General features: G+C 37.7%; 1 protein-coding gene across 1 annotated transcript; it reads left to right on the top strand.

The window, feature by feature from the left end:
* Positions 1-7,155: 7,155 nt before the first annotated feature.
* Positions 7,156-16,864, top strand: LOC145766687 (phosphatidylcholine:ceramide cholinephosphotransferase 2-like). The gene is made up of 7 exons (XM_082578397.1): positions 7,156-7,294; positions 8,017-8,091; positions 9,532-9,724; positions 11,753-11,870; positions 12,447-12,600; positions 15,698-15,864; positions 16,682-16,864. Exons 1-7 carry the CDS (start codon positions 7,288-7,290, stop codon positions 16,862-16,864), a joined length of 897 nt encoding a protein of 298 aa, XP_082434523.1. The 5' UTR covers positions 7,156-7,287.
* Positions 16,865-20,767: the final 3,903 nt, after the last annotated feature.

Genomic DNA, 20,767 nt, shown 5'->3' with positions numbered 1-20,767 from the left:
AATGACTCCAGTTTAAATGACTCCATTTTTTTTTCTTAGGCTAATTAGATATATCTAAACAATATTGTAGCCTATCTACCCAAACTAAAAATATTTTTGAAAAAAATGCGTTTTTGACCCCATTTTTCGATTTTTGGGCCCCATGAGGAGGCTGAAGACAACTTTTTACGAATCTCAAATTTTGTCATGAGCGTTTTCTCACTCATTGGCACCATTTCCTCACTACCCCGAGAGAATTAAAAAAAAAAGTTTAAAAACGAGCCACCCTACTGTACAGCTTCCATGCTGGCTCAAGGCAGGTTGGAAGAGAGTGATTGATTTATGTCACTGTCATTAGGAGATTGTCTTGGTACTAGAAGGCTCTGCTGTCCTGGTCGCGGGGACTACGTTTCGTCTGGCTTCTTCCTTTCGACCACCCTGGCTTGGCTGGCCCTTCCAAGAGCAGATGCCACAGCTGAATTGAAAAACGAAATGCAAAATGAAACGGCAGAGCATAGGAGAAAGGTTCATGTTCAATTTTAATGAATTATGTTAAATGCCGTGTGGTTGCTTGGTTGTTATGTCTGTGGTTGAAGAAAGTGACCTCTTTACCAAAATTGTATTTGTAAAAGTCCACTACAACTTTTCAGAAAGTTAAGGAAAAATCCATGAACCTCGCCATTTTTCGGCACAGCCTAACGGCTACCCAACCTTGTTTATGTTTAGCACACTTAGGCTGCTCATAAACCCATGCAGGATTTCTCAGCACAAAAATTTATAGGCCTTTGTTGCAACTGTAGTCAAGATAGTTTACTTTAAGTTATCACATGGATGCCAAAAAATGGTAGCCTCGGTAAAAATCTATACAGAAAATATCCTTCAAATGCTGTAGGCCAACTTTACCCAACTATCAGGGTAGATGTTTTTGTGAGTGGGTAGCCTATTTTCATTGCGAACATTTTTCCGAGTGGGTATTTCCCAGTGGGGATATTTTCTTTATGGATTTTTTCCATAATGATTTTTACCTTCATTTTGACATAACACGAGAGAAAAATTGTCTTGTAGCTTCATTTCTTAGACCTTGTTGGCGATAAGCTATACACCGGAAAAAGGCTGGTGATTCAACTTCGAGTTGAGATCTATAGCTACCTTGAAAACCTTGGCCTGGGAGTGGGATGATATAACAAAAGAATGATTGGTTTGAAACAAGTTCAATTAAATCAAATGTAGGCCTATTAAAGGTTAAAAGTATTAAATGTAATTAAAGGTTTTCTTTCTTTTATTGTCGCAGATACCATTTTTGTTAGTTTTTTCCACATTTTCTTCATGTTTTAACTTTCTTATACTTAACCTTTGTAATTACTGTAGTAAATCAATAGGTTTCGAGCATGCTTTAACGTTAGCGTCTGCCACTTCTACGTTTTCTCAGGCCCCTATGGCAAGTGATACATTTTTTTTGGGGGGTTTCATGGTCGAAAATAAAACATGAATCTGTGCTGAAACTTGACTTGACTTGGCTTGAAACGATCAAGGGAAAGCCATCGGAAAGGGTCCGCCCCATTCGCTCATTAGTTACGCGCCCGGCTCAAAATCACGCGGCGCAAGTTTGACTCTTGGGGTTTGCGCTTGAGCAACGTATTTCAGGACTGTTCTCCTTTCAGCGGCACCAGTGGTGGCCTTAAGATTTTGTGGGCCCTGGGCAAGAAGTAATATGAGGGGTCCCTACAGCCCGGTATCGACAAATTAAATTACGCAAACTCAAATAACCATAAATCACAATAACACAAAAAGGAATTAACATGATACAACAATAAAGAGCGATGGTAATCGAGAAAGGCGTATTTCATGTTGTGATGACATCTTCACATCACTCTGATGCTATATGGACCACCACAGCACCCAGTGCCCTCCGAGTCCTACACCACCCGTCTGCAGCACTTACACAAAATGCACTTTTCTTGCTTTTATTGCGGCAAACTCTTTAATAAGAGAAGCATTGTCCAATGTTTTGCCCATGTTGTGCTCAATTGAAACAACAGCTAGTCCAACCAAGCGTTCTTGGCTCATTGTAGAGCGAAGGTAATTTTTTGTCAACTTTAGTTTAGAAAATGATCTTTCCCCTGAAGCTACAGTAACTGGCACAGTAAGAAATAGTCTTAGTAACAAACACAAGTTAGGGTACACAACATTCAGTTTGTTTTGATACAGATACTGTATAACAGAGAGAACTGTGGTATCTTTTGTTTTCAATAGTGAATATATTCTTATAAAGCTCTGCACTTCAGTGGAAAGTTCTTCACTGTCAAGGTCTCCAGAAAATTCTGAAGATGCTTCAGAGCATTTTTTTAACAGATTTTCTTCTGTGATGGGGGTCGGCAAACAAATATCACCAAGGCCGTTGACAGGATTTCTCGGGCCCGGTACCAATTTATTTTCGGGCCTCCTTCATTGACAATGTTATGAATATAAAGGTTGTGCACAAACTTTTATTGATGTGCTGTTAAAATGAAGATGACACATGCCGTTCAATAAAGAAAATTAAGAGGAATATCATTTACATTACATAGGCTATATATTATTATATTCTCAAAAATTTGTTGTATCCACTAACTTCCGCAACTGCGCAATTACGCATTCGGGATTTTTCCATAAACCGCGACATCCTTGCTCCCAATCACGACCTTCGTCGGTATGTTTAAAGTTGTTGAAGATTTCAGCTATTTTGTGTTTTTGAAAAAAAAATCGTAGTTATGGAAATCACTATACCCGGAAGGGGGCCCGATACTTTATCATCTGATGGCTGAAGTGGCTATTTTGACCTCTGATGGCAATTCCTTTATATCTGACTATATCAAAATCATGATAAAGTTTAAAGTTGCAGGGAATCTTTTAAATCTGAGCCCCCTAAATATTCCGGGCCCGGGTCCGCAAGTACCATCTGGACCCCCTGTCAACGCCCCTAAATATCACACACAAAACCATACTTTTTTGGAACTCCATGATTTTTTCAAACCTATCATCCATCTTGGTAATAGCTTCATCTAGGAAAACATTGGAAAAGTATATTCTAAATGCTTCCTTGCTGCTTCTGTTGCTTTCAGCATCCTCATCTGTATCTTCAAACAAGAATTTCTTGCGTTTCTGTCGACGGGTGTCTGGAAAGGAAGCTTGCACAGGGTCATCAAAAGACGTTGCTTTCATTTCAGCAATCTTTATAGCATCTTTGAAGCCACCTTCTCTATATTCCAACAGAAGTCTTCTTGTTCCTTGTATTGATGTGATTGCAGAGTCAAGTGGTATGCTGGTACTCTGCATTAACTTGCTGACCATATTAATTTGATTGAGAACGGGTTGCCATATGACCGTGCTTTCTGCGAGTGCTTAATGTAAATTTTATTTGTGCATATTTTGGATAGGCGAGTGGCCACATAAATTTGCGGCCTTGGGCGGTCGCCCAGTTTTCCCACCCAAAGGCCACCACTGAGCGTCACCTAGTGAATGGAATAATTCCCCGGCAACAACACTTCAACAATCGGAAAACTTCACTCTGCCAATCTCGGTAACCGGCCCTGCAAGAGCCTCTACAAGTAGGCTATGAGAAACTACCAGGAATAAGCAATCAAAGCTTTGTCAGTCCGAGGATAAAGATTCAAAATCAACCAATCAAAACCAACCAACCAACCAAGGGAAGAGCAACTATGGCATTCCCTATTTCACAATTGCATTCTCGCTTTTTTGTTTTGGCCTATAATATAACCAATTACCAAACCATACTTCAACTGACAACAGTCAAATGTCTAAGTGCTCTCAATGCCTCAAAACATTCTTTTAGTTTTTGTAGGGTTAATTAGTTTTGTTCTATCTGAAAAGTATCTACACGCTATATCACGTAGCGGAAGGCCTGAGGCTACGATGATTTGTCTAAAATTTTCAGAAAGTAGTTCAGTTTGTTGAAACAGCAAAAACTAAGACAGGTTGCAATGAAATAGATTTTACCTAGAGCCAGTTTTGCTGAAGCTGTCAAAAAGGCAGTCCAGCTATGATTACTCAATATTGTTTAAGCTTTAAGCAGATTTCATTTGTGTGATACGAATATAAAAGATGAAACTTTAATTATTGATAGCCTACAGGCATTGAGACGTCATTTTGGCGAAAAAAGGAAGTTACTGCAAAGAGAGCCTGCAACAAACTTTGTGATGTTCACAAGCCAGCAATAAGTGTGAAATTACTAGCTGTTTTGTGAGCTAATGTGGAGTCAGCGGCAAAATGGTTGAAACGCCTGGTCATCCTGATAGACAAATAAAAAGCCCAAAATGTAGACACTGAGTTTAAACATCCATTGCGAGTATCTACTGTGTTACTATGAGTTCAGTAGGCCTATGTATTTTGAGATTAAATCAAGAGTTTCTGTTTACAGTTAGTAGCCTACAAGGCTGAATGTCGGCTGCAGACAATGGACTACCAGCGACATGGCTTCCATGGGGACAAGACAGCTGTGAATAGGTGTAGCTTGAAAAAGAAAAACATATGAGCGAAAAGGAAATAGACTTTATTGGTAGCAGATCCAAGGCAGGCACTTAGCCACGTGCTCTTCTAAACCCAGAACAAAACATGCAAATTTTCTGAGTTTTTTAATTTTTTTTTCTTGCTTGTTTTAGCTCGTTCAATCACACTGTGTTAACCTCACACCAGACCATAACAGAAATCTACCTTTTCCAGTATTTACTATATTACTATAGCAGAAATTCAAAACTTCTTTAAAAAAAATAGAATTCTTGAAATCCTTCTGTTTTTATCTAACATGATTTTAATTTCAAATTAAATGTTGGATCAAAATTTTTAACTCTCACCTTTGCAACTTCTGCATAAACCTACCTTTGATGAATATGGTCAAATAGGGAAGATATAAAAACATATTTTAAAATGATGGTCCTGCTTTAGTTTCATGCAGGTTATAACGTCCGCATTTTGTTGCTTCTACCTTTTTTTAGACCTCTGCTACGTTTGGCAGATATTGTTTTTCGTTGTGATGGTCAGAAATAAACACAAACTGAAAATACAATAGCCTTGATACAAAGCACGTGCAAACAAAAAATCACTATTGAACCTCAAGATATGCAAAAGCAACCAAAATGGTGTAGGCTAATTTTTTTTAGAGGAAGCCCCCAGACCTACAGCTTCTTTTTTCGTTTCCTCAAACCAAAAATTTTGTATTGTTTATTTCTGGTTAACATTTTTGGCTCGTCGAAACTTTGGTCCTCACAATTTTTGTTTTCTTGTTCAGCTACTGCTGCCATCAATAGCTTATTAGTTGTTCTACAACTTGGCTGCTAAGCTGAAACAGAACGCACAAATAAATTTAAGTCACACCAGTGATTCTCATTGTGGTCTAGGTGGAGTGGACCACTGCGGTGGTCTACCGGGAATTTTTAGTGGTCCACAGATTGGACACCATCAGCAGGGGAGTTGTAGATTAAAACTGAACAACAAATTAAGATAACCAAAAATCAGATAAAGACTAACCCAACAGATGATATTGGAACGGATGGTTTCAACAGTGGAAAACTTTCGAAGTTACAAGTAGGCTAAATTTTAACATCTTTGTGTGGTCGTGAAAAAAAACACATACAAAACGCAACTTCAGATTTAAACCAAAACTTACCACTCAAACGTCTAACGAAATCCAGCTTCAATTTGAAGGATTGTAAGCCACAAGATGTGCTTTTTGATAAAAAGAACAAAAAAACATTATTATAGGGCTTAATTATGTACTAAAAGTGATGAAAACAAAGTTAAATTTGTTAACGTTTTCTGTTGAACCCCGAACCCCTTGCTACAATAGTTCTTTTTCGGACGAAACCTGTTACTGTTTATTTGATCTTGCAAATTTTATTTTTTCTGGTACCGTCTCAATTTTTTTAGATCCGCCACTGGTTCCCACTCAGCTTTCTGTTGTTCAAATCGAACAAACAGTTTGGTTAAGTGTATACAAATTAAGAGATATTTCTTACGTGGCAGAAGACTGACATTGGAGCTCACTGACGTATGTGCAACACTGTTTTGAAAAATGACCTTTTTGGATTGGAAAAACAAAGTGGTCCATGGTATTTTTTTCTTGAAAACATGATCCTTGAAACAAAAAAGAACCACTAGGTTGCATTACTGCAGAAATGTCACTGTATTTCATTTCCTGTTGTTGTTTTTCTTACTCATAATGGAAGCTGCTGAACTGAAATGCATCGCTTTTCTCGGCAACTCCTCAGTCATGTGGTAAATACTGTATATGAAATAAAACATGCTAAAAACTAACAAAAAAATATTTAACAAAACTGCGTAAGAAAAACACTGTATACAGTAGGCTATAGACTTATAGAGAAAAATAGGGTGTTGGTTGAACATTTTGAGCAGGGTCGTAGCAAGCTCAAGATTTCTGTTGTGAGCTTCCAAAATTATTTATGATCAGTGTTTAGAACACAGTTGTTTTCTGCTTTGTCATGTAGGCTACTGCAGAAGGGCAAGGTAGGATATACACAGTTACACACACAAACATATCGTATGAAACACAGCAAAAAGTTTAATTTTTGCCGGATGGGTTACACTTTAGGAAATATAAGACCCGACTGTAGTTATCTACAATGCCGTTGTCTAGTTCTACTGTTGTTCGATTGTTACGTTGCATAAACCTCGGTTAAAATTTTATCTCGGTATCAGGAGCGTTGTCGGATGGGGGCAAAGAGAGCAATTGTCTCTCTCCCCAAAAAGAAAATATTTTAAATAAAAATTTCACTCTGTTGCAGCATCGTTCGACAAAGTTTTACAATTGATTTAGGCTGAAAGTACTCTCTGAATGCCCAATTTTAATGTATTTTATCTAAGTTTTCTTGGGGAGGCCCCCTGCAACCCCTGTGGGTGCTCCGTCTTCAGTTACTCGTTGCAGGGTAAGGCTCACTCACATGTACAAAAATACTTATTTGCCCTCTTTCCCCCGAACTTTTGTGCTGGCTACGCCTCTGCTCAGTACTATGCCAGTATGGCGTCGCAACCAGGTGTATTCCTGGCAGTTGTATGTTCAGATAGGGTGTAAGGGAAAGCAATTAAGGAAGCCAATCTTTTTGATCACTTTCATGATCGACGATAAGTTGTAAACTTAAACCCATAATAACAAAAATTTTCAACAGGGCTCGCTAGGCTTTTGATTCGTGGTAGCCTACTGGCGAGATTGCATTGCATGTGATAGCTGCTAGTTAAGCCTACTTGTCTTACTCCACGGAAAGGCGGAAACATCAATCAAGAAAGACTAAAAAAAATATGAATTGTATGTTTGTATCCAACATGCATGCTAGCCTACTACAGTTACGTAGGCTATTACAATTGCGTGATAAGTAGGCTATCTATCCTATATTCCACTTTAAAAAATAACAATTAGGCTACGATGCTAGATTGTGTTGAAATTCAGTTTTTCATTACAAATAAAACAGTTTTTTTTTATTGGTGAAATGCAGCTTGATTTTTCTGGCTTGGCCGGAGCTCAAACGTTTGAAACCTGGAAATTGTATACATAATTCATGTGCAAAGTAGGTTTACTTAATTTTCGACTACGGCTTCTAAGCCTCATGAGACTCTCAACTACTTTTCTTGCTACTCTGTTCCATCTTTATTGTGATCCTACCTGTAGTTAGTGTTATGAAAATTATTACCAGTGCAAAAATTATTACCATTTTTCAAAATCCAGGGTAGGTTGTGGCAAGTCATGTCACAGTATGGCTTCGCGTGGCATCGCTACGTCATACATTCCATTTGGTTCTTTGTCGATGAGACACTCAAAGATAACGATGTGAACGGTTTGGTTCTCATCCACGCATTCGTATGCAGTGAGCACTTTAAATCGTTTTTGTACTTGCTGGAGTAGTAATAAGTAACTCCTGCTTGCAAATGGTTAAACTAGACCAAATGAGCGTTCATTGATAAAATAGTTCCTTTGTATTCACAACGTGGATCTGTATTCACAGTAACACTTTTTGCATTTCAAACTTTTAGATGATGATTTTTCTAATTCTCAATATCCTTCCGAAAAATTGAAAGCTCTAGTAATGCTGATGTACATGTTATTAGGTAAGTGTTCGCAAGAGTCCACTCCATAAATGTATTTTTAGGTTGGTGGTTATCTTATTTGTTCATGGTAGATCTGCAACAGAATTACTTTCATGACAAGGCACACTCACCTGTAGCCTACTGTTGGTGGTTCTTGACCTCATCAGATCCACGGACATACACAAAATAGGCTAAGGACAAAATACTACCATAAGGTTAAGAATCACTGTGTCAAGTTGTAAAAATAATACTTTGCAACAACACTTTACATCAACACGTTTGTAAACCAGCAACTTACACCCAATGTTGACTGGGGGTTCACAGGGTACTTTTGAAACCAGGCCTGGGATTATTCTATTCTTTGTAGTCCTAATGTTTCTAAACGCTTTTGTTTGGGGGAGGGGTGGAAGTGTGAGGGCGGGCCCTTTATTGGTCCCAGATCCAAACTAATCGACTCTACGTGTGTTACTGTATCTGTTAATGACGTTTATTTGGACTGTTGCTTTGAGATTGTTTCTGAACTTATATGTTACAATAGAGCAGAGGTGTAAAACTACCTGGGAAAAGTTGATTTTGAGATAAGACTTTAATATATTCATAAATTAGACTGATAAAAAAATAGAGTTCCAAATAAGTTTTCTGCAGAGTTCCGCTCTGCTTTTTTTTGTGGGGTTCATGGACCTAAAATATATGCTCCATCAGTCCATCTAGGCTATAACTACGCAATAATCTTTGCAACAACACGGCCAGAGAATTAGAAACCGACAAATAAATCGTGCTAGTTATAAAGTGCGTTTGAATCACGTCTTCCGGAAGCCACGATTTAGCATGCTCAGTTCAATCATGGTAGCTCAATATGTAGCCTAGATATCCAGTTCACAACAGAAACATAGTGGTATTTTCAAACTGTGATGGTTAGTGCTTGTATTGTATTTTAAGTATTAGCCTATGTTTATGCATCAATTCTTTAGCCTACTGATGGTAGGCTATAGGCTGGTGAATGAAACTGATCACAAATGTTCGCGACACTTTCTCTGAAACCTTGGCAAGCGAAATGTTTTTTTTTTTAATTGGTTTGATATCCCGGTATGGTTTGAAAAAAGATATCCCAGTTAGTTGTGTCAAAATACTACTGAACATAAGACTACTTCCTTTATGTTGAACATTGAACATTCTGGTAGGCTACATTGTAGGTTATCTACCTAAATTTGAACATCCCGTTAATCAGGGTTAATCTTTCAAAAGCGACAAATTCTATTCAATTAACCAATATTTTGGCCTCTGTTTGATCAAGCATTAAAATGCTTTACAATTTTTTAGGGTGGGCTATAAATATCTGTAGGCTATTTTTTATTTTCAAACTTTCTTTGCAATATCTGTTGAAGTCAAACCAATTTGGAACTTGATTATAGATATATCACAAAGAGTAATAGGAAATAACTCTGCTTCTTTTTGAAACAGGATTTTTGTCTTCCACGTTCACGCTTCAATTTATCCACGAGAGGGTTCCGCCGATGACGACTAACCCGCCCCTTCCTGACGTGTTCTTTGACATTGCGCCTACTCGGTTTGAAAACGCATATGACGTATCTGAGTTTGCAATGATTGTTTTACTCACAACCATTATCGCACTACTTTTTTTCCACAAACACAGGTAACTTTTTTTCTTTATTATTGACTGAAATCACTCAAGCGTGCATATAATTTCCGTAGCATGGCTGCATCCAACTATCTATGGCAAGTTGCAACTCTATAAGAGGTGATAAAACAGCAGAGTAGCAGGTGGTTAGAACTAAGGTAAAAGTAGCTTCCCTCTTTTTGAGAATTTTAAGACAAAGCTTTCATTTACAGTCCATGCATAATCGGCTTAGTCTGATGATAGCAGGAGCGGATCCAGCAAGTAGCTTTGGGGGGAGAGGTGATTTCAATAAAACACAATGATGTGTACGTGTGGGCTAGACGAACTTCTACCTTGCTAATACATGATGAATAAAGTTCTTGTCTGTGTGTTCAGTGGAGTTGTACGATCACCCCATCCCTCCTTCCCTAGATCTTCCATTGGATGACATTTATTTTCACAATAATTTGCGTTCAACAAAATGTTTCTGTGATAACTTCCAGTTTTATTTTCTGTTTTTTCTTTAACAAAAACTCAAATGTATAGGCTATGGTTTGGTTTGGTTAAAATCGAAAGATTATTTGTTTGTGTTAAGAGTGTTGTCAATATTCAGATTGTGTTATAGCATTTCTTGCAGAAAGTGAGTGGTGGGAGTGATAAGCAATTACACTGGTCAACAGCAAATTTTATTCAGAAATGGCTTTATGTGTCCCCAAACGTATTTGTGGCTCTGATTTAAAAAACAGGCAAGACACAACAATACAACAGGGTTGAGCAATATAGCAATATATTTTACATATTTACAAATGCTCAACCCTGTTGTATTGTTTTGTCTTGCCTGTCTTTGGTACAAGAAAGCAAACTCTCTCCAGAAACTATAATTTCAATAATGTCTTTACTTTTTTTCTAGCACATCACTTTTTTGAGATATTTACATTTTTTTTTGAAGCTTTATGTAAGTTATAAACACTTGGGTTAGGGTTGAGGTTATACTAATCCAGGGTTAAACTAATTCTCTTCTTGGACTTTTCTAAACCTTAAAGCTGTTCTTCTTCACACTGATAATTAATAATGGCAACATAAGTATTTTAACGCATTTTCTTTTTTCACCTCTCCTTCAACCACAAAGAAAAGCTGCTTTAATTACCTCTGAACTCAAGCGTTTTGGCGTGAGGTTCGGAGGCACATCATACCTGTCTGTAATCCAGATTACAAAGGATATCAGTTCGACACCGCTCGGAAGCGTTTTTTAACATTTTAAAAATGGGCTCCCCTTTTGGGTAGGAACTTGAACCCGCGGACAATTTCAAATGTGATCCAATCGGGCAGCCTAGTTAGGGCCCAACATATTGCCCGGTTGGTACCCAAATAGTCCTCAGTTGTCATTGCTGGCTGGGAATATAAAACCATCTGTTCTTGTAACACACTTTGTGCATTTAAAGGAATCTTACAAAAATATTAAATTTCTCAGTGCGATTCAGTATAGTGAATACAAATGGAACATTTGTGGAGATCTTAAGGACGTCGGCATTTTAATGGGAATGTAAAGAGAGTTAACATAACACTGCTGCTTTCTCTGTCTATGGCAGTGGTTCCCAACCTTTTTGTTGTCACGGACCCCTTTAGACAAATTATTAATTCTGCGGACCCCTACTTAAATTTTGCCTGAAACTCAATTAACATACAGTGAGGGTTGGAAGTCGTTAGTCAAAAAGCACTGACTATTTCACTATTCGATAGTGCCCAAAAAAGCAATGACTTTCCTCTATCAATACTTAAAAAAAGCAATGAATAGCAAGTACTAAAAATATTGTATTTTATTGTATTTGCGCATTTAACGACCAGTGATGCCAGGTTGTTTTTTGAAAACAAGCAAGTGAATCTAAAAAACAAGCCCAAAACAGGCAAATCAACACGAAAACAAGCCGATAATTTGCAACCAATACCAATTAGCATAAAGCACGCAGTTTAGCAGTTCAAAATTTTCAATACAACCTTTGCAGTCCATACATCACGTTTATTTCAACAAATCCAGTTCGGTCAAGCTGATGTAATTTTATCCAGATTTATCATTATCCGACGATTAGGCTTTACTTTGGGAACATTGTATTTGTACCGTTCGTGCACCACCTACGTTACGTCACTACCAGTATCCCGCTTCAACTTAACATGCGCTCCAAAGGTAAGTTGAAAGTGAACTCAACAAAGTTTCATAGATCAAAGGACTATAACTCCAACAGCAACACATCTACCCTTTTTAAGGGTTAAAAAACGAGAGTCTGTCCTTAACACAGACTGGTAACGTTTTCGAGGACTTGATGGAAAGAATGCCACTGAGTCTAAAATGATTTTAAGTGCCAGTTTCTGCGTTTCATGTTGTTCTAAAGCAGTGGCTTTTAAACTGGAGGTCGCGCTCAGCAGGGGGAGCGTCATGGGAAGAGCGAGCTCTACACCGATATTTAATCTGTGCAGTGATTTGAATGTCATGTAGGCTATTATTTGCCCGATATACAGTATAGCCTAATAAGCTAACGGGCCTACGTTTTCGTATTTTATGTTGCGTCAACACTTTTTTGAAGAAAACGAATTTTTTTTGGAACGGAATCGCTGGCAGAGCTTTTAACAAAGCACGTGATCATTGCTAAAGAGAAACATGACAGAAAAAAATGTTAAAAACCACACTGTTAAACTAATATCTGGATTTTCTGGAATAAACTATTGAAATAAATTGATCGATTCTATTTTGTATGCTCTATAGGCGAATGGCAGTATGTCGGTCATAATGTCCAGGACAATTGGTCACCTATTGGAAGGGGGACTAGGTGCAACAGATTCCTTCCACCTTTGTGGGGATTATATGTTCAGCGGTCATACTATTATTCTTGTCAACAGCTACCTTTTCATAACTGAATGTATGTCTCAGGTATTTAGGTTTACACTTCTAGCTTATATAAGCTATTTTATGTATACAGTAGGTTATAACTAGGGCCATTATTATTTTGACCTAAAAAAAAAATTTTTGACTTTATTTATAACAAATTTTGACTTTATTTTGACCTAACGAAATTGCTTATTTGTAGAGGCCACAGTTCTTTCTTGAATTGATACCAGTTACCCAAAAATAATATTTTGTCGATTTCAGACGCAAACGTGTTCAATAAAAGGGGCTTGTTTAATAAAAGTTCGCCTTGATTGCGATGCTTGTTGTCGCTCCAATCCAGCTTGATGGAAAATCTCCACAAATCTGTCTAACTTTTGCTGAAGACGATTTAGCTTACTTAGGCATTCTTGTATTACATAATGTCCAGGGCCGGATTTAGCTGATGGGAGGCCCGGGGCACTTTTAGATCGGGGGGCCCCCCTGCAAAAAATTTTTTCAAGCCTACGGCGCGAAAAACCACCTCTGCGTCTACAGTAGCATCAATCCAGCACTGCACAGCATTTTGCAGAAACTTCAAAGGCTGAAAGGAAGAAAAAATAACACAAAATCACATTTTTTCCACGTAGGGGGGCCCTTCAAAAGTCGGGGGGCCCGGGGCACCTGCCCCCCCCCTAAATCCGGGCCTGATAATGTCAGTAAGTTATTCCTAAAATCCAAACTGTTGATCTTCAAAAAGACCACGTTTGTGAAGAGGAAGTATTTTATAAGAATTATTTAAATACGTGACAATGAATAAACAATGGACAATTTGCGATAAAAGTTACTGCTGATCCAAGTGGGCATTGTGACATATTTCCTGCTTTTATGGGTTAATACGGTTTAATTGTGTCGCAGTTCCTGATTTACAATGCTTCTACGACAGGAGTTCCCAACCTTTTTACGGTCTCGTACCACTTTGACGCTCTGTACTGCCAACCATACCACTTCTTGCAGAACAACTAATTTGATCGAATCATATTTTATTCAGAAGAATAATATTGGCGTACCAAAATAACATTAAAGCACCACAACTAAATTTAATGAGATTTTTGTTTACTGTCCACCAAGTGGTCGATGCGCGTGTAAATTTGCTAACAGCGCATTGAAAGTCATTTCCGGGCGCACCTGGCCGGTTTCGATTTTTTGACTTGATGCTTATCATGACTGAACATCCCTGCTCGCATTCCCACGTGTAATAGAAAATCAGTAGCTATGGAACAACATGGGAAGCTAGCGTTGAATATGAAGAGGGCAAGAGGCCATACTGAGCCAGTAGTTTATTGGTTAACATTCCTTGTAACTGTTATTGAACATTTTATTCCGATCTATTTTAGCTTGCAACTAGCATTATTCAACGCTATTTGTAGCTTTAGCTATAAAACAGTAGATGATATCTATCAAGAGCAATCATTTGACATAATTAACGGCCACTGTTCCACAGCGTAGTAGCCTACGGCTTTTCAAAGTAGCCTAACTGTGCTCCTTGTTGATAATTGACATGACCTGTATTTTGAAGATCGTAATGGTAGGAAACAACAAGAATAGCTATGTAGCAATAAGAATGGGCTTGGGGATTTTTTTTTGTAAACAAAACCAGATAAACAAAATATAAAGTTGTGAATCCAGGTTTCTGTCAAAACAAAACAGAAGCTACTCGCGTACCACCTGAAAAACCTTCGCGTACCACTAGTGGTACGCGTACCACAGGTTGGGAATCCCTGTTCTACGAGGATTATGACAAAAATTACTCTCAAGAAACACAAAAAGTTTGTCAAAAGCCATTTGACAAATTTTGACTTTATTGAAAATTTTGACTTTATTTTAACCTATAAACTTCTTAGAAACAGTCCCCTAGATGCTGAAAACAACTTTATTCCTTGATTCGTGGACAGACGAGGTCCTTAAAAATGTTTGACTTTATTGACTTTTGAGGGCCCTAGTTATAACAATAGCTTAATAATAATAATGTGTTTTTTGGGCTATATCGCGTATCCGACGTCGCATATGCGTTGTTCTCATTGCTTTACAAAGCAGACAGTCTCAGCGCAGCCGTATAGAGGCGTAGCCAAGTACATTCCCAGACAGCCACTTTATCAGGTCCAGATCTTTACCAGATCTGGTACGAATCTGACCAGATGTTTATCAGATTTAGATCAGATAAAGCGGCTGTCTGGGTTATTGTGGTAGGCTATACCTGAATCCATTATAATTGTGCTGATTGACAAGCATGAAAAACATTCAGTACCAATTTCGAAAAGTCTCTTGTATGACCTGACAAGGTATCAAACCCATGCCTACTGACTTAAAGTCCGACACTCTAACCGCTAACCAACTCTATACTTAAAATCAACTCTTATACTTAAACAAGCAGGTCTATACTTAAAATATTAATTCTAATATGAGAGTAATTACCTTAATTACACAAGTCGACTCAATGCTATGTGGATGATACCAAGATACCGAATCGGGTGTTGGTTGGAAATCGACCAAGAAATAGAGTATAGGCCTTCCGTAGGCTACAGAAAGAAATGCATTTCTTCATTTCTTGTAGTGCTACAGACAAAGCCAGGGCGTCGTGGAAGGTAGCCACGTGGGCCGCAGGGAAAATGAAATAACTTTCAAAAAAATCTATTAATTTTAGAATTAGGGATAAAAAGTAGGCTATGTGTTATTATCTGAATCTGAGGCAATAAATAGCTAATTCAGTTTATTAATGGTGTGATATTTTGTTGGTCAGAATCAAATACGTTTCAACCAAAGGTTTTGGTGTGTGTTTTTATAGTTTGAAATTACTAAAATATAAAAGGCTTCATTTTAGCATTAGTTGTTTTTTTATTTTTCTTATTAAGTAACAGAACTTTAAAGATAATGCAATTATGAGATCTATGTAATAAAATCTTGCAAGCAATTGTTTAGGCTTAGGCCTATCCAAAACAAATTCGCGCTTGCTTCGTTCGCCCGGTGCGCCATCACATTTTCTGAGGTCTGCAAGTGCACCCTGAGGTGAAAAAGGTTAAGAAACACCGGGCTAAGTTAATACCAAAGCAGTTTGTGTCAAGATTCTCATCCTTATATTTTTATTCCAACAGATACTCCAAAAAAGTGGTGGTGGCTACATTGGATGTATTGGCTTTTGTCTGTTGTTGGAGCAGTTTGTATTTTACTGGCCCACGAACATTACACAGTGGATATTATTGTAGGCTATCTTATTACAACAAGGCTATTTTGGTCATATCATGCTATGTGCAACACAAAGGTAATTGCTATAAATGTTTAAAAGTACCGAGGGCGAGGCCCAATACGTACCTCATGTTTGATGAATCAAATACGAAACCAAAAGATTCAGAAATTGGTTTATCAATCCATGTTCTGAAAGTGAAATTAGAATTCTCATTGCTTACGCAGTCTTGTAGGCTATAGTTCCAGTCATTCTTATATCGAAATATAACCCTGCCAATACCGTGATTTAACTGCAATTTGACTGATTGTGAGAATCTTTATCCAAAAACTGAGACAGCTACCTTTTGAGAGCTTAATCTTTGCAGTTTCGCATACTTGTAGAGGTTTTAAACCACTGACGCATGCCTGGTCACCGAGATTGACAGAGTGAAGCTTCCAGCACTTGTTGTTAAAGTGCTGTTCTCTGCAAATTTTTCCACTCATTAGGTGCAGTTGAATGAAGAGCAGTTCTTAAAATGTATCACTGAAGCGTACTCCTTGAGAACCGAACCAGCGCTGCCTGATCTGCGATTTCTTCTTGCGCAAAGTCCGTCCCGCAACCAAATGAGCTATCAGGCGAACTGCAATTCGCAACCCCTATTCGAGACGTAAAAGCGAAATAATTTTAATAGCTAACATGGCGAAAAGAATAGCCTACATATTAAAAAATATACTGCAACAAACGAGATACTGTAGTGTATAATGTGGATCGCAAGTAAAACTTCAAATTATCACAAGGGCCTGCACACAGCCTTGTGTTTTTGACAGTAGGCCTATAAATTTTGTTTTAACATTGAATGTTCTCTCGTTTCATGAACGTCATTTGCCAAAGTGTAGGGCCTACTTTCTTTTAGGGCTTAACAGAATCTAAAAGGGAGAACACTCTTTCTCGGGTTTGGTGGTTCCCTGTATTCCGTTACTTAGAAAAGAACTTCCCATCAAATGGACACTTACCGTATCACTACGAATGGCCATTGCCTTGGCCAAAAAAATCTCACAATTGGGACATTGAAAAGGCATCAAGCAAACATACATGACTTTTTATTATTTTGTAATATGCTGTAAACTAAATATTTTTATTAGACTACATCAAGTTCAGAAAAATATATGCCATAATTGTGTCGAATTGGCCAGGTGTGTCGACAAGAGCAAAATCAACCTTCTCTGAAAGGTGCAGCTTCTTTCCATGATATCAGGCCTATATTAGAGATTGTGTTTGTGTAGGCTGCCCACCATGTGTCATTTACAAGTTTAAACCTAAGACAGTTGTAAGTAGGTCTAGCTTATTTTACAAATGTTGATTTTTTTATTTGTTTTATTTACATAATCTTTTTCAGAAAGTTTTTAGAAAAGTTTCTACAAAGAAAAGTCTTCAGAAAGTTTTCTGAACGTTACTATCGTTTTGTAATTTCGAACCCGTTTAATATAATAATCATTCCTGTTAACTTCAAAACTTCAATCACTAACTCTGGGTGACTGTTTTGAAATAATAGCACTTGAATATTTGAGATTTAAAATGAAAAGAATTTATACAATTCAAGATTTCTTTGACCAGGGATTCATAACCAGAGGTGCGCACACCACCAAAGTGTGTACGATACCACTTCCTAGAAATTGTGTGAATACCAAATCATGAATAGGCCTACCAGTTGTAAAATTACGCAAGAAGTTATACTTGTTTACCGATCTTGTAACCAACACTCTGAACTGTGGTTGATGATTACTTTTCGGCCATTTTAACAGGGGGTAAGAACTAGTTGGTGGTTTTAAAAAAGAAAACAGTTAAAAACCTCTGCCTTCGATCTTAAGGTGTCTGTGAACTCTAGATGGAGAACCATTGGTTAAGCTGTTCATCTGACGCAAAGTTATTTCTATCTTTTTCGCATCATTTTACCATTGATAACGTGTCGTTGAAGGCATAGGGCCTATGAGAGAGAAATCTAGAATGTGCATTTGTTGGAATCAAAGAGTAATTGGTGGAATCCATGAGAGATCTTTAGGTAAAGTTTAATTATGATTTATCTGAAAACACAGGCCTATTGGTCATTATTTCTTTGCTTTCGAATCCCAAAAGAATATATATCACATTGATTTCTCTTGAAGGCCTTGCAAAGAGGCATATCAACCTTGTAATAACTTGTATTCATCTTTTTGTCGTCGTAGTAGGCTATTATTACCCTACGATAGCTATGGTACGCTATCATAGCTGACTCGGCCTTTGATGAATTAGCATATAGATGTTTTCATTGTCATGCAGTGTACCCAAAGAAGCCCACTCTTGGTAATCTGGTGTAGTTGATTTATCGTGTAGAAAAAAAAATTGTTAGCTGTCTGCCACAGGCACTTCTTCGAAAGTAGCTTACTACCTAGGCAGAGATTCAAATCTCGCACTCAATGTTCAGATTAATTAAGCATACTTTTGTATTGTCGCCTACAGTATTTCCATAAAAATCTTGTATCACCATAGATATGTCATACATTCATTGGTTTCACTTTGTGACAGATGAAAGTCATCATACAAGAAACAGCAGTAGAATTTCACGGAAATCTTTCTTTAGAAAAGAGCATCAAATCAGATAGGCCTAGATATGCTACAGCTTTAGTTAAAGGGCTCTTGAAAATGTTTTATCAAACACCTCGTGATTCACTGTGGTCTAATGAGCTATCCATTTTAATGAGGACATATGGAGGTCCAATTAATTATTTTTTGCATGGAAGGATACAAAGCTAATTTTCCAATAATCCTACCACCAGGCAATTAATTTAACTATGGACGCAAAGGAGCAATTATGACTGTGCAGTGATCTTGTGCAGAGAGAAGTTTAAAAGCAATCCTTGAAAAGAGAAATTTATTTAAAATGGAACCAGGGATTTATGAGAGCACGGGATGCAGAACTACATGCTGAAAACGGTTAGGCTACGTAGGAAAAGCAGGGCTTTAGTGAGTTCGGTTGAATGTGAAGCAAAAAGTGCCACGAAATGTTTTTTAACTAGCACAGAAGTAGACCTACGCACAAAAACCAAACTTCCTGCTTTTTTTAACTTGCTTTCAAGAGAGACATGAATAGGTAGGTTAATAGCCTACATGTAGCCTATGATAAAGACATGAAAACACGATCAAAATAAAAGCAATTACAATTTAACCTAAGTTACGTTTTGGTTTTATCACTTTCAAAAACAAACCGAATAATTAATCTGTCACTTTTTGTTCGAGTGATTCGAGGTTTAAATTGTTGAGACATCGAAGTTTTAATTGTTGGCTGATCTTGTTAGAGTCATGAAACTTACATATTATCACTACGCCAGAGTTGATGGAAGGTTAGCAGACAAAGTGAACATGAAACCGAACAATTAAACATATCAAGTAAGTAAAATCAGCGAGGTTCGAAAAGCTAATCCCGTAACTAATATTGATAAAGCTTTTCTTCACTGTGAAGGCGGCTTCTTTTTTGTCTGGAAAACCACAAGTAAATGAAAACAAAAAATATAATTAATCGGTGAAATTAACTCAGAGCATTGTGAAAATAATTTAAAATAGAAAATCTCTTTCAAATGTTCTTCTTTTATATGAAACAGAAACGTTGTAACCTAATACGGAAATCGGTCTTTTCCACCAAACCATGCACCAATGAATAATGGACTCTTCTTGTGAATATGGAGTTAAGGGACAAACTGCAGACCATATTATCAACGATTGTACCATCTTCAAGCCATCTAACGGAGTGGAAAGTTTGAGTGTCTTGGACGATGAAACCAAAGACTGGCTGCTTTGTAGTAGGAACATCATGAATCTGGGGTGATAAAAGGATATAATCTCGGCACCAGAGGCTCATACGACAAAGAAGAAGACACGCTGTTAAAATTTCAGTGGAGGTAAAGCTCAGCAGGTTGGATGCCTGCAAGGGTTGGTAAGTATACTTTGTTGGAGGAGCGCAGGTATCCAGTCACAGTACGCAATGCGTGATTGATTGGCTGGTCGATGAGGTGAGTGTGGGCGCTGAGGGATGATATGTCAGCTATTTGCGTAGTAACTGTAGAGCAGTGGCTCTCAAAGTGGGGCCAACAGTCCTTCAAGGGTCCACGAAGCAATATTCTGGGAGGGACGTAAAGCACCTGCAAAAAGACGTTGTGAGCTTTTCTCAATAAACTTTTGACGTGCATTATATGTCCAAGCTAGCAAACTTCGTCTTTTCTTTCTCTTACGTCAGACAGCCACTTTTTTTCGTTCTCTTTATTACCGCAGATTGATCTGTAGACAGCCTTTTTTGCTGTGATGGTATGATAACTGTTGAAATCTGCTTTTCCATTCTTGGAGACAAGCCACGCCACGTTACCGTAACTGAAGATAAAATTTGTTTTTACTTTCGCAACCTACAGGGTCTTTAAAAGTAGCCTACTATTGTTTCATCAACCCCTATGGAACTAATCTCAGCAATCGGCCTTCAAAAAACAACTTAATTCAAGAATAGTTCATTGATTTGAGAATAATGGGGGGGGGGGGGGGCAAAACGAGTTTTCTGTGAGATGTGTTGCAGTGACTTATAAATTGAAATGGCGCAGTCTTATCCTGATTTCATATTTATATGGCACTAAAACTGCTGATTCCATTTCTAACAAAACAACTTAGGAATGTGAAACAGCATTTTCAACATCACTCGCTATCAAAACAAAAGCGGATTTCTGATTGTTTATAACCATTGAATGATATTATTTATCCTTTTTGTACAAATTTGTCTTCATTTTATGGTGGACCGTGGTCTTGAGTCATTGAAAAAAAAATGTAAGAGGACTATTGCACAATTATTTTGTAACGGTCTGAGAACCACTGCTATAGATGGTGACGATATCTTGGTGACCTATCAAGGTTTACCCCAAACAGTAACATTGGCTGAAATGTCCACGGGTTACTTTTCTATCCGAGCCCTGGATGATTTTAGGAT

The sequence above is a fragment of the Aplidium turbinatum genome, chromosome 3, assembly GCF_918807975.1.
Source record: "Aplidium turbinatum chromosome 3, kaAplTurb1.1, whole genome shotgun sequence".
Taxonomy (NCBI): domain Eukaryota; kingdom Metazoa; phylum Chordata; class Ascidiacea; order Aplousobranchia; family Polyclinidae; genus Aplidium; species Aplidium turbinatum.
The sequence above is the reverse complement of the archived record's forward strand: the minus strand, read 5'-3'. Positions and strand labels throughout refer to the sequence as shown.

Coding starts and splice junctions, on each gene's coding strand:
- LOC145766687 (XM_082578397.1), top strand. Junction 9,725..11,752: donor CTTTTTTTCCACAAACACAG/GTAACTTTTTTT, acceptor AATTTTATCCAG/ATTTATCATTATCCGACGAT. Junction 15,865..16,681: donor ATGCTATGTGCAACACAAAG/GTAATTGCTATA, acceptor ACTTTCTTTTAG/GGCTTAACAGAATCTAAAAG.